Source organism: Colias philodice, chromosome 15 (assembly GCF_061535455.1).
Source record: "Colias philodice isolate Cphi_HAF_F1 chromosome 15, ilColPhil1 Martin Lab GWU primary, whole genome shotgun sequence".
In the NCBI taxonomy this organism is placed as follows: domain Eukaryota; kingdom Metazoa; phylum Arthropoda; class Insecta; order Lepidoptera; family Pieridae; genus Colias; species Colias philodice.
In genome coordinates, this window is record NC_143100.1 from 10,123,331 (window position 1) to 10,145,612 (window position 22,282).

Genomic DNA, 22,282 nt, shown 5'->3' on the forward strand with positions numbered 1-22,282 from the left:
TTGAATAGGCTCCGAAACTACTTGGCAGATTTGAAAAATTCTTTCACTGTTGGAAAGCTACATCATTTCTGAGTGACATAGGCTAGGTTTTATCCCGGAAATCCCACGGGAACGGGAACTATGCGGGTTTTTTTTTTTGAAAACGCGGGCGAAGCCGCAGGCGGAATGCTAGTTGATCAATAAAATTGATAAAATCTCACATTTAAAAAAATTACAATAAGCGAATTTCACACAAAAACTACCTACAACCTCTAATTAGTTAAAACCTGTGTATGTTAAGACTGAAATGTAGGAAAATTCTCGATTATTTTTATTCATTTAAAATTTTCGAGCTATGTGTATATGTGTTTATCTATTTCTTATGATTTTTTAAAATTAATTACTACACTAAAGATATATTAGATTGCGATGTTTTTGCGGAATAACTTCTAAATAAAATCATTCCATACACAGTTGTAAACGACTTCTTCTATTGACGCAATCACAACATACAAACAGATGGGCAAGTCCGATGACGACCACTAAACTACTTATAAATTCAAAAATATTTTTTATCATAAAAAATTAAAAAAAAAAGTTTCTCATGTGCGGAAACAGATTATTTACAATTTTTCCATTCACTGTTTTGCCGTCACATGACGTCAAATTCTTGTTTACAAACAAACGAACGATCAATAAATCTGACACACCCATTCCAAAATTAGATTTTAAAGTTGTTAATTTACCATAAAAATATTAATAACACCTCATCAATTTTTTTTTTCTTAATGGTAAACACATATTATGTAGTTTTCCGCGTAAATATTTTTTCTCTTTTTACCTACATATTTCTTTTCAATTTTACTTTCGCTACAGCCCTTTTAGATAATAATTAATAACAGCATCTTAATGGAAAATGATCCTGCACTTATTCCTTCTTTCAAATGTGTTTCCTATTTTTACAACCTATGAAATAATCCAATCCTGTGATACCAATAAATGAACAAAGTATGAATTGTCCGTTTAAAGAGGATCCAAGTCATCCAAAGGAATCGGTTGCATACCAACATGCGTGCACACAATCTTACACCCGAAATTAATAAAAAAGCGTGTTAAAACCCAATTTAAATTGGTCGCATTATACTTATAAAATATAGCACCTTGAGGTGAGCGAGATAAGGGATGACCCCAATCCCGTAAGTCTTCTAATCGAGGCCGGCTATTCATGCGAGTGTAACCTAGATTCGATGCCTTTACTTCGCAAACTTCCCATTATAGGATAGAACATTTTCGTGTAAACTCTCGGTTTTGTGTAGATAACACGTGGTTTCGGTGTCGTTCTTGTATCATATAACAAGTTATATTTTTTTAATAACTTCTGAAATAATAAATTTCATGAACAGGATAATTGAAATAAATGTAAAACATCATCGAGATATATGTACTTAAAACATGTGTATGTTACAGTGGGTACTCTATAGTGCTATACAATCTTAAAACATTACTTACGTACGGTCTTTACGTTGCTCTTACAGAGCGTATCCAACTATTCAATTATTACTTAAAAAAATGTACACCATCGCCTACACTCCAAGTCCTCGCCTTCAATCCCCTCAGTTATCAGCACTATCTCAAAACTTACTCAAAGAACATACCATCACTATAGTTATTCAACAATCCCTACAAGTACGTATGTATGATTATGTATGATTCATCTCAAATGAAGCTCAGGGTGCTGTTTCAACACACGTTTTGCAATGTAAATGCAGTTTGTAAATCAACTCGCTCACCCTTGAACCCACTCCCTTGGGCCTTGTGTCCCGAATTTTATTGTTATTGTCACCGATTGTCTTTATGACTTTGTAATGAATACGATTTCGTAACAAAATGCTCACATTATGCCGCGGTTTGATGTTTATCGAGTAATTTTCAATGTAACGCATAATAATTAGGCGTATAAATGTTTTAGCAGATTTAAACTCGGTAGATTAATATCTGGAACTCTAAGGACCATATCTTAAATAATCGATCTTACTTACAGGCTAATTATTGATTGCAGCGTAAGTTTGTACCCAAGTCTTAACCATTTTACGTATAACTCATGCATTTACGATGATCATTGTAACTATCGAACCAATTATGTAAATAAGATATTTCTGTACATAATTGGTTGGGACTGCAGCTCATAAAGAAATTCGTAGAACCAGGATGAAATTAAAACATGACAACTATTTATGAAGCGCTAATAACGTGTTTACCTCCTAAACGAATTTCAACGACCATAATAGTAGAACAATGGACGTCAATTTATTTATTAATTTTTAATTTACTGGTAATTAATGTTCTTAAAAAAGCAAAAGTAATTTCTGCAAAGACAGGAATCGGCATCCATTGTCCTCCCCAGACCAGTTCATCGTCAAGGAGTCAATCGATGTAATTTTTATTGTAAAAAAACAATGACCATAAGAATAATTAGGATTTGTAATATTAAACTCAAAAAGTGCGCTTCGTTATAAATATAAACATAATTTCTATTCTAAGAAAAATAGAAAATAAGATCCATTGCCATTACATTGGTAGTATGAAGGTTAAATATGAGACTAATTTCTTTTAACTTTATTAACGTTTGATAATAATTAAAAACAAACACCAACTTGATTTAAAGAAACACAAAGATTCATTCACAAATATTTATTATTCAATATGTAAGTAGTCATTCTCATCTTCATATTATGAGTACATAACTTAACACTACGTATGTTCAGTTGTCTCATAATATGCCGATATTTGATTTTTAATTTTTAAACGTTTCACGATTACTTAGACACAGATATAATGCAATAATTTAATTTCTAATTCATAATTGATTTTGAAAAATATTGCACTAAAAGAATTATGCACGTTTTTTAGAGATGACAGTTTCAACAACTAATTACTTAAATAAGATAGGGATAAAAAGAAAATTAACATTCTTTCATCCTTCATATTCTGCTGTCGGGTAAATACAAAGAAAAAAATTACTTTTTCCTCATAAATTCATATATTACAAAATCATAATATCTTACGAATATTTCCCAATTGTAGAAAATTGCATTCGATGCAAGTATGAGCAAAAAGTGTCACGAACCGCGCATAATTCATTATATTCGCATTCATCATTCACTAAAAACTTGCCAACAGAGAAATTCTATAAATCAAAAATGGCATATATAATTTGCATTTCCATGTTTTTCTCGTATTTATGGAATGCTGAATGTAACCATAAACGAAAGTTATTTCGCAATTTGAAGACTCCATTATTCATTGCTTCCTAATTTTTTATTGTTCTCATTGATTCAGTACGAATTGGTGAAATAAATTTTAAATATAAACAATATTTCACATGATGAAAATACAAAGGATGTTTTAAACAAAATAATTACCTATTATTATGTATATTTAAGATCACAAACCTTTATGCAAGAGATTTTTGCACGCTCTACTTATCTGAAAATAATGTGCAAAAAATTTAAATGGAATTCGTTGTGCCATTTTATTACAAAAAAACACATAAAGTTTCAAAAATTAAGATGTAAATCTAAAATTAATCTGTTTTAAAAATATGTAGAGCCTAAAAATCAGGAGTCCAGTAAGATACAGCTACATGAATTTTAGGAAATACTGCTGCTGTAAAGGTCACGAACCTCCTACAACCTGATTTAATTACCTATGCATAATAATATGCTGCGATATTCATATAATTTGTATAATGTTATATCTGGATTCTATCATAAAAAGTCTAATCTAAGCCCCTCCATTTTATATCTATTTTAGTAAAGTATAATCAACTTTATTTTTAATCCTAAAACTTTATGTATATGTTGCGTACTATAATAATATGTAAAGTAAATACTATTAGTAAACTCGCATCTATAAAAACATAGGTGGCTATATTGTTTCTCACAAAAAGAGCGCTTCTTTTACAAGAAAAAAATTGCAACAAAATGTCGAAACTTGCAATTTAATAACATAAATTAACCACAACGTCTTAATAAGACGTTTAATAATTATGGACACAAAATGCACCTCCGAATGACCTTGGCACGGTGTATAGGCAATTGTTATATCATACTTATTCACTGCAGTGCAGTGTGAGAACTATCTGTCAGGAAGCCTAATTGTATGGTTGATTCGTTAGATAATAACCGCAAAGGCGCAAATGATGCACAATTTTAAATGGTTATAGGGTACACTTACCTATCGCTAGTTAGCACATTCTTAAGAATATGCTCGATTTTTGACTTGCAAGAATTGTGATATAATATAAAATATAATGTCTCTCTATTAGGTCCATTGTATTAAATGAAAATGAATATTACTTATGGGGAAGATAGGAACATGAAGGTTTCATACCTCTAATTTATGTTATTACATTTCCACTCCGCATATTGCATAAACTTTTAAATGACAGAATGTAGAGAAAAACATTATCTAGAATTATTAATGCTAGATATGTGTAACCAATAATAATCTAATATTTCCTGCATATTTTAATATATGGCCCCATATTCCACAAAATATATATATTGACGTTTACGAGCAATACGCAAGTCTATTGAAATAAAATAATTTTAAGGATTATGTTCTGGTACCGTGGCATACTAGCTTTGTATACAATCACGTCAATCATTATTAATTATATAATGGACACAGAGCCCGGAATTGCATCCAATTTGGTATAAACACACATTAATCATGCAAACAGCTGTCCATACACTAATGTTATGTCCTACGAACGAATGGCTTGCGCGTTTACATTACATCGCTACATAGCCACGATAAATCGATATATCTCATGCATTTAGACAGCAATCTACATCAAATTAAACACCGCGCGTGGGCTTCCACACAAAGCATTGGTTTAAGCTGGAAACATACTATCGGACGAGGCTTTTAAGGACGTGACTTACAGCCGCGACTTAAAGGTATGCACAGTATAAAAACATCCAGTGCGTCAGATTCGCGTCGGACGTTCAAACACTCGGTCGAGGACTCGTCCACGATTTACTTCTTATAGTTTGCACACTTAAAAAAATAAAATAAATAAATAACTCAATGTACATTATTTTTTTTGTGTGTTGTTTCTCAATATTAGCCAGAAGGGCTTCTACATTTTAACGCGGACGCGTGGGTGAACTGAAGGTTCACCCTGGTAGCCACATGCGCAAGGGCGTCAACCCTTGACGAGGATCTCGAACCTCGGATTGGGCTGTCGCTTGAGTGGAGGAGGCCAGAAGGGACCTAGTCGGACGGGACAATGTACAAACTACAATTATTACCTACCTATAAGTTGCGGCTATAAGTCGCGTCCGTTAGCCGCATCCGATAGTTCGTTTCCAGCTTTATCGTCGGTCGATGACATAACATAATGTTTCTAATATCATAAGATTATACGTATATAATGAATTTTATATCCCTGACCAAGGTTATGCAGGCGATAAATTCGGTGTATTTTGTTTCCGTAACAATGTGTCACACCCAAAAGTCAAATTTATAGTCCAGTTTGGAGAGACGTGTCTCGATGCGGGAGTGCCAAATCCGCTAAACAGGTTTTGATATTATATAAATGCATATTTGCTCGTATTTGATTAAACGCAATCATCAATAGAAATGTTATCTTTTATTATTAAGATATAATATTATATTTATAATCTACATTCTCTACATTTTATAGAGATTTATCGAGATCAATATTGTTCCTTATATCATATCGAAACATTTTAGACCATGACCTGTAATATACCTGATACGACCTGAACAATTTATGAATGTTAAATATTGTGAATTATTAGTAATTTATTATGACCGTACCAACGAAAAGGAAAATGTAATATTACGCCCATTACAAAGAGACCAATATAAAATTCCGAATATTAAAACATTTGTGTACTTTGTGTTTGTATTGAAACCATTTGTATGCAAATTGATAATAATAATAAACGTTATTTATGATAGATGGATAAAATATGAAATAACAAAAGAAAACCAATTTGGATGTTGTTAAAGGTTATATGTAATATTATGTCACGCTACATCTTCCTTATTATCATTCAATATAATAATATTAACCTTGTCTTAGAAAATAAAAAGGGAAATTAATTGTAAAAATAATAAATAATAACTATTTATTAAAAACCTAACTTTTGATAGTTTTGCTCGGAAAAACTTTAATTGTTGAAAATCGATTTGATTTATGCCCAACTAAGTCGAGGAAAATTGTACTTAGACCAAGGATTAAAAAACAATAAGTAATTAAAATGGAGTTTAAAACAGACATATAGGTAGTTAAAATCTGACTCATCACAGATAATTTTGTGATTGTACAATAATTTGCAATTTTTTACTTGAAGGTGCTTAAAGCCATACTGAAAATACATAATTTTAATATGGACAGTGAATTTATAGTTTTTATTTTATTTTTTGTACTTCTTAATATTTTTCATATATATATTATATAAAGAACTAGCTTTCCGCCCGCGGCTTCGCCCGCGTTTTCAAAGAAAACCCCGCATAGTTCCGGCTCACGTGGGATTTCCGGGATAAAACTATCCTATCCTATATGTTAATCCAAGTTACCCTCTATATGTGTGCTTAATTTCATTGTAATCGGTTCAGTAGTATTTGCGTGAAAGAGTAACAAACACACACATCCTCACAAACTTTCGCATTTATAATATTATCTAGTAGGATGTCTATCAAAATCATCTTACAATTACGTTTCAACCAATTATCGACACACGAACGAACCTTATGTTTTCAACCAATTACATGTCCCTACGCACAGCCAAAACCTTTGGCTACGTCCAGAGATGTAATCAGCTACGTGAGTCGAGTAGGAATGGGTGCAAATTGGCGGGCCACTGACATCTGACATGGCCGGGTAATCGGATGTATGCAGCTACAGTTTAGCACAGAGTATACACTCGTACATTGGGGCTTCGATTCAGTAATGTGTTAGGATTTTGTTTGGAATCTGTAAGGTAAGGTATATCGTGGATATATGTACCTTCATTCAATTGCGTCTTGGAACTGTGTTTTAGAGAATAACGAGGTTGTGTCTTGGAATTGTGTTTTGGAGAGTACAGTCAAACGAGGTTCAAGTTCCATGTTTATTCGTGGTCAAAATAAATACAGAAACGTTTAGAATTCTATGTCTCTATTTAAAATTCGGAATGCCTTGTGAATTTTTATTGAATTAAAACTAGACTAAAATTGGTTGTGAGATGATACTATGCGTAGGTAAAGTTTTTACATCGTTAATATATTGTGTGGAAGCATCTAGAACAAAATAAATAAATATTTCATTTAACTTTTTAACTATATATGGACCTTTATATGATAATATGAGAAAGAGCCGTATAATATTTAAAAATAAAATTCAGTGGTGTCAGAAAAATGAAGATCGTATTAAGATGAATATATTAGCTACATGCAGTAAAAACAAAAACTTCGTAAAATTTTGGCAAACTACAAAAAAGCTTAATGGTAGAGAGAGTAGATCGGTTTCTGTAGATGGTGTGCAAATGTCAGTTCAGATTGCAGAGATATTTGCTAATAAATTCAAAACTAAGCCTCTCCCTGTAAGGAGTGTGCCCGGTGTTGAGACCGTCAATCACAACGAGCCAGTAACTATATATAAGGAATCATGCATAAAATTTACTCATAAAGATGTTAAAAAAGCCATAAAAAGCATACAAAGGGGAAAATCACCCGGCTATGATGGTCTCAGCATTGAGCATATAATTTGGGGAAGTGAGAAGTTGGTCGAACATTTGTGCAACCTATACAACAAGTGCATAAAATATTCTTATTTGCCCAAAAATTTGATAAGAACAATAGTTGTGCCTATTGCTAAAAATAAAAGCGGTAATCTAGGCGATTCGTCTAACTATAGGCCTATATCTTTAGGAACTATATTAAGTAAAGTGCTGGAGCGTCTTATTCATCCTGAAATACAAAGATCATTAAATATTAATGAAGCACAGTTTGGTTTTCGTCCTGGATTATCAACGGACGCAGCTATTTTTAGCCTAAAGAGTACCATAAATTACTATAAGCAACACAAAACATCGGTGTATGCTTGCTTTTTAGATCTTAGTAAAGCTTTTGATCTGGTAAATTATGGTATTCTTTGGGATAAACTGGAAGCAACAGGAGTTTCTTACAGTGTAGCGCGTCTGTTGAGATTCTGGTACGGAAATCAAACAAATTATGTCAGATGGGGCGACTCCATGTCTAGCGGGTATAGGTTAGAATGTGGAGTACGTCAAGGAGGGCTAACCTCTCCGGACCTGTTCAATCTTTATATAGATGGATTGATTGGCGAGCTCAGGGGAACCAGGGTTGGATGTCATCTTGGCGACGTGTGCGTAAACAATTTAAGTTATGCCGACGACATGGTTCTGCTGAGCCCTTCAATTAAGGGTCTGAGAAAATTACTCTCAATTTGTGAGAATTATGCTAATTCTCACGGCTTGAAGTATAACGCTTTAAAGACCGAATTGATGGTATTTAGATATGGACAGGGACCGGAGAGAATACCTGGGTTATTTTTGAATGGTTCTCCTGTTAAAATCGTGGAACAATTTAAATATTTGGGTCACATTTTGACGGGGGATCTAAAAGACGATTCAGATATTGAAAGAGAGCGCAGGGCCCTTGCAGTCCGGAGCAACATGCTGGCGCGAAGATTTGCCAGGTGCACTACTGACGTTAAAAAATTGTTATTTAAAACATATTCCATGTGCATGTATACGTGTCAATTGTGGTGTAACTTCACAAATAAAGCGATTTCTTCATTGAGAGTGCAGTATAATAACGCATACAGACTCTTTATGAAACTGCCCAGGTTCTGTAGTGCATCTGGCATGTTTTTGGAGACGAGGGTCCCGGATTTCATGGCCATAATGAGATCTCGTATTGCAAATTTTTGGGAGAGAATGAGACGCTCCAGTAATAGTATTCTGGTGGCTGTCTCTAACTTTTATGACAATCCTTTACTTCTGTACTGGTGCAAAGTTCATTCATCATATTATGCTAGGGATAAACCTATAAAGCCGGGAAAAAACTATAAATGATGCTCTAATTGTCTTTAATTTTTTTGTATTTTATTTTGATTGTAATTTGTAACTTGCATATGGGAAGGGACATTTCCTGAAATAAAACAATTTTATTTATTTATTTATTTATTTATTTATTTATTTTAAATATGATAAACATGTATTAACTTTTTTTACAGAAACGTAAATGATATGATACTCGTGCTAGATAACATTTTATATTGAACGTGACGGTAAAGCTTTGTTTTTTCAAACTTCATAATCCAAGCAAACTTTAAGAATTCATTTAAATCATGAGTCATAATTTAAAATAAAAATTAATTTTTAAATGAAAAATAAATCAACGAAAATAAAATTTAATTATGGAAATAAACATGTGGATATGAATGTAAATAAAAATCCGTGTATTATTTTGTATATTCAAATTACATGTAATAGGCTTAGGTAATAGGTATATTGTATTAGAGTATATGTAATGTAATTCAGTAGTATTATTATAAAATTGAAAGATTGAGTTAGTCGTAGCAAAGTCTGTAGACCCGATAATATCTCTTCGTTATTCTGTTTTTCAATATACGAGTTATGGTTCATATTTAATTATTATTACATTCGATTACACTTGTTACTACATTTAATAAATATTCGTTACTAAATCCCTAACCTAGGCACCAAGATGTCTTATTCACGTATCTGGTGCCTTCCGCGTCATAGCTTGGGGTTTTTCAACGGAAGCTCTAACAATGAATAACAACCTTGACAATAGATCTGATTCGCAAACTAATGAACGTTAAAACGATACAAAATTAAGATAAGAGAAACATAAACCACCATCTTTACAGTAACTTCTTCACTGAATAAAATGCAAATTTTATATTTATGAAACGTGTTATGATTACATCTAATCAAAGCCATGTCTCAAGTTAATGGACTTTAAAAAACAATATAAACTTCCGTTGAAAACTACGACGTGATAATCAGATTGCGATAGCAATTCCAAGATGTGCTTTTATTATTCATAAGTCCACAAGTCAAGTGCTTATTATTCTATTATTTTTGAAGCGCAAACTACATAATATGTTATACCTATTTAATTTATATTTCGGATGTTAAATAGCATATTATTAAATAGTAAATACATTACACTTATAATTTCAAATTCCGTCCTATTTTTAACTGTTAATTGTTAAGCCATTTGCAACTAAATTATAATTTTGCAACTTAGCATCATAATTGGAAAACTGTCAAAATATGTTGGACTTGGGTTGTCAGACATATATTAAACGATATTAAACAGCGACATACATATCACGCACGATCAGGCAAATAGCAAGGTCAATCTTTTTAATATTCCACAAGAATATCACCGTCTACTTTGTCAGCATATTTGGCGTCGAGCTGATTGAATTACAATTGTTATTGTGCAATACAATGGCCCTTGGACATATTGGACAAATATTCTCGAAACAAAGTCACCCTTAAACAATACTATTTAAATATAGGTAGTTTTAGTTGCACGATTGTTGGGCAACACAATGTGTATCAATAGTAAAGCAGAAATCAGAAACAGTTGACTTCTTTGATAAACTAATATGGCTATGACATATTGTTGTTATAAAAACAATTATTGTCAACGAAAGAATTAGCATTGAAGGCTTTCCGGAGCATAACCATATTCAATGCCTGTGTCAATAATGTTAAAGGTGGTAGAAGCATTCCTAATCTCATATATCTGAGCTGCACTGCTGCTGTAAAAGAATATGGAATAATTTCCGGGTACTAGATGAGATAAAGGTATTAAAGGTATTCCCGGGAATACCCGGGATCAAAAAAATAAGCTTTATTGTATTCATCTAAAATTACAATCCAGACAGACGAAATTACAATAAAAGCAAGTATCGTATCAGAACCATCTCCTCAAACGAAAAATTTCTTCAATGAATCGATCACACTAAACTTCTACACATAAAAATCTTCGACAACCGTCTAGAACACCAACACAATAAACCAGCATCAATCACTAAATAGTTATTTTCCTCCTAGATGGGTCACCGAGTGCCAAGATACTCCAGTCTCCTATGGGGCGTGTGTATACCGAGTTCCTGCAGCAGTTTCGACTTGGAAGAAGAGCTCTCTCAGAAGCTAGCTGACCTCGGGATATCTGTGAAGGTCCAAAACACCATGTGCACTGTGAAAGACTTCAAACGACCGTATTCTTTTGGAAAATCTTTGGCTATGTAAGTATTTTAAGATTATTTTAAAATATAAAGTAAATCATGGAACCACATGATGTTTTTTGGTCGTGTAAAAGTTTATTCTACATTTCAGTATCTTGATTATTCTAGTTTTATTAATTTAAATAGAAAACAGTAATAATTAACAATCATCAAGTAATACGCAGATTGTCAGCTACAATTAATTACACAATAATAATGTTGCGGAAACGATTATAAAATTTCTTAAGCAACAGTCCCTTACAATTTACACTAATTATGATATTTCCCCATTTTGCATATATTTCCGGAATGATGTTTCATTGATAAAATAAACTCCATATAAAGGCTCAAAGAGATATTGTTAACGCTCGCCCAGGGAATCTCTGAGCATATTAACAATTTATCTTTGAGAGAACATAATTATGTCATTTAACACGTTCACTGCGGCATGTCCAGTATCGGGCCATCAGCGACTACACCACAGTGCGGCGCCCAAAATCGCAGTTTTCACCGTGGTGCGGCGAGGTTTTTTATATGTTAATCAATGACTAGAAAAGAGACAAATATATTTTTGTGATCACGGTTTGAAGTAGGACTCAATTTCGTTTAAAAATCGTATGGCAAAATATTGGACACACGCATAGAAAAGAAACCGTTTCTTTTGTGTGCGGCATGTCAAATATTTTGCCATGGACAAGCACCTCATGCCGCACTGTACTGCGAGCGCGCCGCGTGTCAATCTCGCATAGTGATGTACCAGGACCGCACGCGTCGTTATCAAATTTTTAAATGACAATGATACCTTAGAGGCTTTAGTTTTTTTACTTTCTTTTATTTCGTAGCATAAATGCAAAAATGTGATGACAGTTGTGAAAATAATATAAAACATTAAAACAAAAGTTACTGAACAAATTAAAACAAAAGTTACTGAACAATTTCCTGATAGTACTCTATCAAGTACCTTGTTTTATATGTGTTTTTTTTTGTATCGACGATCTCGTTATCTGTTAACAAACAGACTGAAATATACAAAATTGATATATGTATATCGATATCGATGTTTTATTTTACAGTGTTTCCCATCGCTATTACTGTAAACATGCCGTATCAACGCAGTGCGGGATGGCAAATAATTTTTCACAAAATCAGGGGTTTACATTTTCCCTCATATCTTTTAAACTATTGAGTCAAACTAAAAGCTATTTATGCGGTATATACAAGACTATATATACTATTATCCGAAAAAAAATTTTTTGAAATATCTTGAAATTTCATGAAATTATTAACCTTCAAAGTCAGTAGGTGCGATGTGATAAAAATGGCTCATGACGCACAGTGGTGAACTTGCTGATGTGAAGTATTGAAGACATGCCGCAACAACGGTAAGTTTGGCATTTTAGGTGCCGCAGTGAACGTGTTAACGATTGAAATGATCTTTTTGTTTCGTTTCCGATATTAGAATTCTTACTTGCAATTTACACCTATCAACAATATAGAATATTTTATGCATAAAATTAAATTACTAATTACCATACATATTGTATTATACATAATTAATTGTTTTGTTTTTCATGAAATAAATTGTCCTTGCGCCTTGAAGTAAATAATTGGTATTTTATTCGTACATTCTTTTTTCCACACACATTAAAAATAACCTCAAAATTTTCCAGAGCATTCTTCCTAGCCATATTGATCCTGCTCGGTCTGGGCACGGTCCTGGACGACGGTAAGGAAGGTGCCACGAATTTCGAGAAGTTACTGAACGCATTCTCCCTTAAACGGAATCTGAAGAAAGTTTTCGACTTAAGCGACTCACCTACAAGGGTGAAGGGGGTGGATGCGTTTCGGGGGATGAATGCTTTCGCTCTGCTGCTCGCGCACAAGTCTATGGCTATGGCACACAGCCCTTATGTTAATAAGACTAGCTACTCTGAGGTATGTAAGACATATTAAATTAAATAAAAATAGCCTGTATTGTAACACAATATCTACCATTACTTATTTTTACGTTTACATGAAACTTTCAATATTGTAAAAGTTAAATTGTCGTTTTATAATCTTTTTTTATTCCATTATATAAAAACAAATTAAATAAACATCGAATGTTCTTCATGCTCGTAATACGTAAAAGCTAAAAGCACGCATAAAAATAATAAGTAAATGGTGACAAAATACTTGTAATAACACAAACTCCTTGCACGCTAACGCTTCATTTAATAGAGCTGCAATTCTTGAAACAATCACGAATCATCGAGGACTTTCGAATCAATCCTTTCATTTCTATTTCAGAAATTATGTCACGCCATTGATTTCATTCTGACTGTTTCGCTAGAAAATATTGCGTGTACAAAGGTCCCGTAAACAATGAAAATTACTTAAGTTTTGTGTAATATCCTTTACGAGTACACGACGTTATTTTCAAGGCGACAACAAAATAAGGAAATAAAGAATCGTAATTGTAGTTAAGAAGATCTTTGCCAATATTTGCTATACTTTTACACCGCGTAATGTGATATCTTGTTATGCTTATTTCAGGTTCACTGCACTTATCAAATAATCATTACGCAGTAATTTAAGAAGCGTAATTTTTAAATAAACATTGAATCACATCTTTCTTGAAGCCAACGATGTTTTTAAGCAAATATAAATAGAACGTTCTATTTGTATATTTATTTAAGGAATTATTATTAAATTACTATTTATTTATCTATAAGAGAATATTTTACACGTGTTATAATTATATTACTTTTCGCACGTGTAACAATAATTTATCAAATAACGCCTGCTGACAAGGCTTAATAGCTCTTATTGTGCGATTCCTGATAATTGAATTGATCGACGAAATGAAATCAGTTTTACTACACTTTCTAGGAACAAAAATAATGATTTAAACAACAATCAACCGATCATACTTGAATTTGATATTTTTGGTTTTATTGCATTCAAATGCTTTATAAATATAAATTTATAAAGGACTAGCTGCTCCCCGCGGTTTCACAACCGTGGCTCCGCTCCTGTTGGTCGTAGCGTGATGATATAGGTAATATAGCCTAAAACCTTCCTCGATAAATGAGCTTTCTAACAACGAAAGAATTTTTTAAATCGGACCAGTAGTTCCCGAGATTAGCGCGTTCAAACAAACAAACAAAAAACTCTTCAGCTTTATAATATTAGTTTAGATAGAAATAATTCAATCACGAGGCGGGACTCGAACCCGCATCCTTTCACGCCAATCCGGGGCGGATTCTTGACCAATTCAGCCACTCATGACCCGCCAGAGCGATCATATTTCTCAATACACAAATTCGAACCCTGTCTAAAAGCTATGTTTCACCCTGACTATCGTAATACACTGACAATAATTATCACTTATAATACCACAAGAGCTTCAAAATTATCGGGTATTTTCCGATAGGTTCGTTGCAAACAAATGAAGGAGTCAAGTTTTTAGTCAAGGTTAAAAAATGATTTTTCCTGAAAAACTTGACGACTTTATTTGTTTGCAGGGAACCTTGAGGGAAATGCCAGATAATTTTGAAGCTCTTGTGGTATTATAAGTGATAATTATTGTCAGTGTATTACGATAGTCAGGGTGAAACATAGCTTTTAGACAGGGTTCGAATTTGTGTATTGAGAAATATGATCGCTATTATTTTTCCGTCCCAAATGTCGGCCAATAATTTCACAATTGAATTGAACCTGTCAGTTTGACGTCAACGACCAGAGAAAATTTTCAAAAAATTATCAGTATAATACCATGTAGGTTGTACCACGTGACGTCGAATGGTGCAATTCTATTGGTCGATATTTGGGTCGGAAAAATAATCTACATAAGTCATACGTAACCTTCATGAGTACTATTCGGAATTCGGATAATAAAAAATCTTTAAGTAACAGAAAACCACTATTCAGAATTTAAATAGGCAATTTCTTTATCCCAAACCATCTAGGGCCAAGCCGGGTCAAGCAGCTAGTTTTAGTATAAAAGAGTAATACTTAATATTTTGTTTGTAGGTATTCGGCATGCCCTGGGCGGTGATTGGTCGATCAGCGATTGTATACACTGACAGTTTCTTGTATCTCAGCGGTTTCCTCAACGCACACAACCTTCTTCAGGACTTGGAGAAGAAAGGAACTATTGACTTGAAGAATAGACTTCTAGCGAGATGGTTCAGGTAAGCTTTGGCTTTTAGAGCTTATAAAAGTAATGATGTTTTCGCTTAAATTCGTATTTGTAACAGTTTTTTATGATTACGAAAATATGTGAAACATAAATGTTATAAAATTCGAAAAACACAATTCAAAAATCGTTTGTGAAGCATTGTTTCATTGGTATATCATTTTCTAAAATTTCTAAAATGATCTCTATATAGAGCCTTTAAACAGAACTTGATGGAAAACTTAAAAAATATATTGTTATAGTACGTCTATAAAATTTGGTATTATAATTATTCAACTGTTTTATTAACAATACCAATTAACTTGCAGTCATTCATTGTAATATATCTCTTATATATAAAATTCTCGTGTCACAATGTTAGTCTGCATACTCCTCCGAAACGGGTGGACCGATTCTCATGAAATTTTCTGTGCATATCGGGTAAGTCTGAGAATCGGCCAACATCTATTTTTCATATGTACCACGGGCGAAGCCGCTACCGCTAGTAAGATATAGAAATCTAATCATATAATAGACGTATTATTATTAATTATCGATCTTCATAATTATCTCCCAGTATAATAATAACTACGTGACCGTATTTTACGTGCTCATCTAAAAATAATTATTTTTTAATTACGCTATTCAAATTGGTTATTCCAACGATATTGGAACTATATCCTCTGCATTATAAATCATAATAACCAACGTTGCATTCTGAAACCTTATTATTACGGTACTAATACGCTTACACATTGAAATACGATTAAAACTAAATAATCTGTTGAATCATTAATAGATATTACAAACGCGTGTTCAAAAACATTTCTATATGCTTAATTAATCTAGTTATTTAGATGTATCAGCGTATTAGTTGTACTGTTCGCTTATTATTATAAACTAGCCGTCCGCCCCGGCTTCGCCCGTGATACATGTTTACGTTTTCTCTCCATAAGGACCATCCTCGTACTTCAAGGAATGTTATAAGAAAATAATAACGAAATTGGTTCAGACGTTCTCGAGATATGCGCAACACATTTTGCGGTTCATTTTTATGTTGTAGAGTAAAAATAACAATTTGAATATAAGAATTTTTAAATTTTAGTAGGATTACTAGATACATTGACTTTGTTCAAAGCAGTTTTTAGAATGTGTACTAAAGGTTTAATTCTACGTAAACACGTTTTATAAGCTGTTTATTGCGAAAACAGAATGGCCACTTCAAAAAAAAATCATGTTGAAAATGTTATTTTCCACTAAACATTTGAATGAATCCGAATTCATTCTGAAGTTGATATGTAGAAAATATATCAGACAGACATAGTTACTCTTGCATTTATTTGGATGCACAATCGCAGGTTTTATTTTATTTTTAAACAAGAAAAGTATTTAATTAAGATTTCAATAATGTATTTTTAAATACTTGTCATATTATGTACTTTACTAAATAACGCATGTCGCTACATAGGGGACAATTCATTATTTCAATATAAATTGGTTGATTAGATAAGAATCAACGGATAGTGTAGCCTATAAAACTATGATCAGCGATTACGCATCTGTAGTAAATGCTTATTTTAAATTGTATAATAATTTTCTAATATCCTTATTTCAGGCTTTTCCCGCTCTTCCTGAGTCTAATGTTATTCTGTACATATGTCCTCCCGGACCTCAACAACGGGCCCCAATGGAACCTAGTGGTGGAGGAACATAGCCGAGTCTGTGAAAAGAATATGTGGAAGAGCTTCCTGTTTATTCATAATTACTTCGGCTTTGAGGAAATGGTAAGATTTTTGTGATGTTGTAGCTTAGAAAAATTATCGTCTAAATGTAGAGAATATTTAGGCAATAATTTTCGATATAGATATAGATAGCAGTTAGTGAACCATGTTGGGTTAAGAATAATAAAAAGTGCGTGAGTAACATTAGAAAACTACGCATAACTAACCAAGAACTGTAAGTAGTAGTATAAATATCTTGACTCCATTTTTAATAATGTTTAAAACAACGGTATATTCGATCATTACGAAGAGCCTACCATTAAATTAAAGCACAATTCAGTTCCCACAATATAAATTGCCTAATTGCAAGTGCTAATACCTATGCATTACTTGCTCAGTAATTATCCCCTTTTGTTTACAAACAAGATGGCTATTATTATATGTATCAACTACAGTTCAATTATGTCCTTCATGTACAAAGCCGATTAAAACAAAACAATTTAATGCCAATCATATTTTTAATATCGAAGAAAATTCTGGATATTGTGAACCTTGTTCTTGTCTCGATCATTTACTTTTTCATTTTGATTTTCAATACGGAAAGAGATGAGCAAACAGTAAACGATAAGGAAAACAAATCCCGTTAATATCAAGATTGTTCTGACGGAAAAAGGACGCTAAATAAACTTCGATCGGGAATTATTGTTACGAATAGAAATATCAATTAATATTTGCTGTTTTGCTAACAATACTTTGCAATCTGCACCAGTTCCCAGGTTCTTATATAACCTATTGGTGTCACTTTTAATATCTATTGCAAAGTGCAATCCTCGCTTTGAACCTAACTTTTTCTACATTGTCTAAGACTTGAGGTATAATTATCAATCTTTGTCCCATTTATTTTGTTCTCAAAATAATTATTTGCCCGTAATAGGTCAGGTTTCTTCACAAGTTTTAACAGATTGAACTGTAGCTTAAAAAACAAAAACTTTGCACAAAAGCTATGCTTAATTTATTCCCTGTGAACGCTACACGAATTTTGAATACTATGGAAAGATCTATAAAAGATTAGTCTCAACGTCATCCATCTTTTTATACGTTTAATGACAAAAAGTACCGAGCATCAATTACATACAAGCGTTTAAATGCCATTAGCTCGTTTTGTGTACGGTGCACGATCTCTAAATTTTCCTGCAAATAACTGCCCTACTTTAGTGAAACTGTTTCAATTAAAAACCGGGAAAGAAATTACCATTTCAACTAGAGCTGCGGCATTTAACATTAATCCCTCGATTGTTTCTCGTAAACCTAGAAGTAATAGTATTTGGAGCTAGTCTAGAACTCCTAAGTATAAACGAATTACCTGGGTATTATTCGGTACAATTTGGCTAAACTTTAGCTAAGTGACAAATTATATTTTCCTTGTTTCGATTTAATTTGTTAAGTTTCTGATTATAAACAAATTGTGTTAAGTATCTAATTTTTATGAAACATTAAACTTCAATATTATTTATTTATAGACTTGGTTTCATATTTCTTATTAAACCGTGTAACTCAATATTTGGAATCTCTCTATTGCAGATCAAATTAAATTAAAACTAAACTCTATATTACCCTGGGTTGATCGGGATAAAAATAGCCTATTTTATTGGGTAATGAAGGCTATCTTGCGGTAAATGCGTTTTCAAAATCAGTTCAAAAGATAGATATTAAATAGAAGAGAATACTCCCTTTAACCTCACAAACGTTGTCTCCTTATAAGTTAGAATCTCTATGTCTCATTTCTCTAAAATGTTAGTTAGCCGTAAGCCGTAAGCTGTTTCAGAGAAGTATCCTCCGTAACGGCTGCACCGATTCTCACGAAATTTTGCGTGCCTATTGGGTAGATCTGAGAATCGGCCAAAATCTTATTTTTATAACCCTGAATGTTAAGAGTAAGGCAGAACAACGTTTGCCGAGAGAGCAAGTATTAGCATAGAAATATGTATATTGTACTTAACACCATTGTAACAAGTTTGTACTTAAGAAAACCTCATTAATAATATTATTTTTCAGTGTTTAACCCACACACACCAACTGGGTATCGACATGCAACTGTACGTGGGTACATTCCCCTTGATGCTAATACTCTGGAAGTTCAAAAGATTAGGTCTAGCTCTTATACTGGGTATAGCTGTATCTTCCACTATACTGCGGTACTTGGCTACACATTGGTACGACATCAGTATGTTCGTGTACTATGGGATTTCGTAAGTACTTATTTTTTCAGAATAAGTAAATTTTTACAGTATTCTATCTTAGGTTTTGTTTATTGACCACTTTTTGTGATGTAGGTACGCTTTTATTGGCTTTAAATTCTGTTGTGTCTCATTGGTACTTTAAAGTATTTGGTGTCATGAATTTGGACTGAATATTGAACATATCAGTCGAGTTTTCTTAGGCTGGAGTAGGTACGTTGTTCTTACCTACATATATTGTAAATTGAAGTACTTGCAAAATTTAAATATTCCATAAATCCTATGAAAAGTCGAAGATTGATATCTATTTCTCTTACTACTCATATCACAGCAAATTTCGCATACATAGTACTTACTACATATTATGGTATGTATATTATCTTTTCAGGGTATCGAAGCTTTTAGACGCAGCAAGATATTCCTACATCCTACCAACACACCGCGCTACTATTTACCTCATTGGAGTGTTGATGGCGTACTTCATTAAAAACAACAAATCACGCGTTAAACTCAGTGATGTAAGTCCTTATTTTCATATTAATGAATAGATTAATTGCCAAAAATATTTAAAAGTTTGATCCTGGAAAACAATTTTGTACGAAAATAGCAAAAAAATATTTTGATTAATTTTCTCCTAATTGGTTTCTGTATAGTTTAGTACGCTGATTACGTAAAAAATACTCTTAAAATGACTGCCAAGTATCATCAAAATTTGTTCAGTGGTTTTCGCGTGATATTTATGTAGTAACAAACATACAACTATACCAAAAGAAATTCATACATACTTACAAATTTTTAGATTTATTGGTACTATAAGCACTATAGATAAGATTTAAATACTTTTTAAGCTATTGCATAGCTTCTATCGCGGGCCTTGAGCGCGGGGACCGAATCCAGAAATTGCGTAACGAAAAACCTCACGCTCCCCACGGGGACGGGCGCGGAGTTGTGGCTTGAAGGCATAGCATGCAATAGCTTTACCGCGGCAGTCCCCGAGTGCCACACGTCTTTTTTTAACGTAAGTTTTCCTTTCCAGAACCAAGCCAGACTAGTCTGGGTCGTAAGTTTCGGTATAGCCGCGTTCACGATAGCCAGCCCGTACAGGATGGGTCTCGAAGGCTACAAGTACGAGCACTTCCCGGCGGCCATGTTTGCGGCGTTCGCGCCTATTCTGTGGGGACTGTTCATGAGTATCGCGCATTGGGCTATTTGTAATGATTATGCAGGTGAGGAATATTTGTAAGAAAATAATATAAATACTGGTGTACTGGTATCAAGGCTGGTAATTGGTATATAACAATTTAAGTCAATATATCCTTCTGGTATACTGATAAATAACAATTTAATAATTCTACTTCCAAAATTAATCTTCCATTCCAAAAAAATGTATTTTATATTTTATTAACTTATTATCGCAGGAATCGGAACTGCATTCGTAGAGTCGCGAGTGTTCAAGTTCTTCAACAAGATCGCATACGGCGTGTATCTCACGCAGTTCCCGATATTCTTCTATAACGTTGGTGTTCAGAGACATGCCGAGTATTATACACCTTTCTTACTTGTGAGTTAATCTTTTAGAATGAGTTATTTTTTTGTAATAGGCAAAGGGAAAAACATCATGCTATAAGTTCTTTCATTGTAAGAAAGCTCCGTCACGTAACAATTTTTTTTATCCCGGTATCAACCAGAACCCGAAGAATGGATGAATTATTATTTATATATTAGAAAAAACTATCACTAAAATACATTAAATTGCGGGATAATTTACTCATATTGCGTCATTCTTTATTAAATTATCGAATTCGTTCTACTCTCTCTGTACTTTAAATTAATTACGCCATTTATCAAAATAAAAATATTGCTCAACCTTACTTTACCTCATTTATTTGTTACTAATTATTATCATGTCATATTTTTATATTTAAAACGACAGACAATAATATAAAAGATAGACCATAGACTATAGAAATAGATAATAACATTGCTATAATACTTTCAGATCCACGTCCCAGAGATGGCGGTAGTGCTGATTATTTCCATTCTCGCCACGGTCGCTATTGAGATGCCTTTCAACCAAGTCTATAGGATATATTTTGGTAAATATCTATTTTATCAGTACATATTTAATATCAGTGATTTGATTACTAATTTAACATTGATATTAAGAAACGAATTTAAAATCTATATGTAACATCTTTAATATATTAAATTAGTTTCTTGAAAATTCTATACATCTTACTCGTAGATTTAAGCAAGAAGCACAATTTGAGGAATGAAAATTATTCAGGCCTTATACTTAAATGCCAACATCACCGTTTGGTAACATAATACTTATAACGAATTCTATTTTAATAAAATATTGCATTAACTTCTTTTACAGGAAAATCACAGACGAAATTAAAAGAAAAGTGAAGTATTATAAGTGGCAAGAGAGCGAACTGACTGTATTATATTTAGCTTAAGCCAAAACATCACGTACTTAGATTGTATTTTTGTCTATTTTTATACTGTTAATGTAAGTTATTGTAAGTTAATAAATGAGTGAGTTTTATTCAAGGATTTTCATTTTAAACCTTATATAAATAATTCTAAAATGAAAATAAACATTTTTATACATACCATTTAGCCTCCTCTTTTCAAAAATTGAAAATTATTACATACTAGCTTTCCGCCGCGGCTTCGCCCGTGTTTTCAGAGAAAATCCCGCATAGTTCCCTTTCCCGTGGGATTCCCGGGATAAAACCTATCCTATCTCTCAAGTTGGATCGAACTGCACATGGTGTGCGAATTTTATTATAATCGGTTAAAGTGGTTTAGGAGTCCATTGAGGACAAACATTGTGACACGAGATTTATATATATATGTATTAAGATTA

At 32.8% G+C, this 22,282-nt stretch overlaps 1 protein-coding gene across 1 annotated transcript in view; it reads left to right on the forward strand.

The window, feature by feature from the left end:
• The window catches only part of drd (drop dead), a 33,622-nt gene extending 11,664 nt beyond the window's left edge, over window positions 1-21,958 (forward strand). Inside the window, exons 3-12 of the mRNA XM_089704058.1 lie at window positions 11,118-11,311; window positions 12,961-13,225; window positions 15,305-15,465; window positions 17,065-17,233; window positions 19,226-19,419; window positions 19,796-19,925; window positions 20,444-20,633; window positions 20,826-20,968; window positions 21,407-21,503; window positions 21,788-21,958. Of these exons, the coding sequence (XP_089560184.1) occupies window positions 11,118-11,311; window positions 12,961-13,225; window positions 15,305-15,465; window positions 17,065-17,233; window positions 19,226-19,419; window positions 19,796-19,925; window positions 20,444-20,633; window positions 20,826-20,968; window positions 21,407-21,503; window positions 21,788-21,819 (1,575 nt within the window). The 3' untranslated portion in view covers window positions 21,820-21,958. The remainder of the gene's footprint in view (window positions 1-11,117; window positions 11,312-12,960; window positions 13,226-15,304; window positions 15,466-17,064; window positions 17,234-19,225; window positions 19,420-19,795; window positions 19,926-20,443; window positions 20,634-20,825; window positions 20,969-21,406; window positions 21,504-21,787) is intronic.
• The last annotated feature ends 324 nt before the right edge of the window (window positions 21,959-22,282 follow it).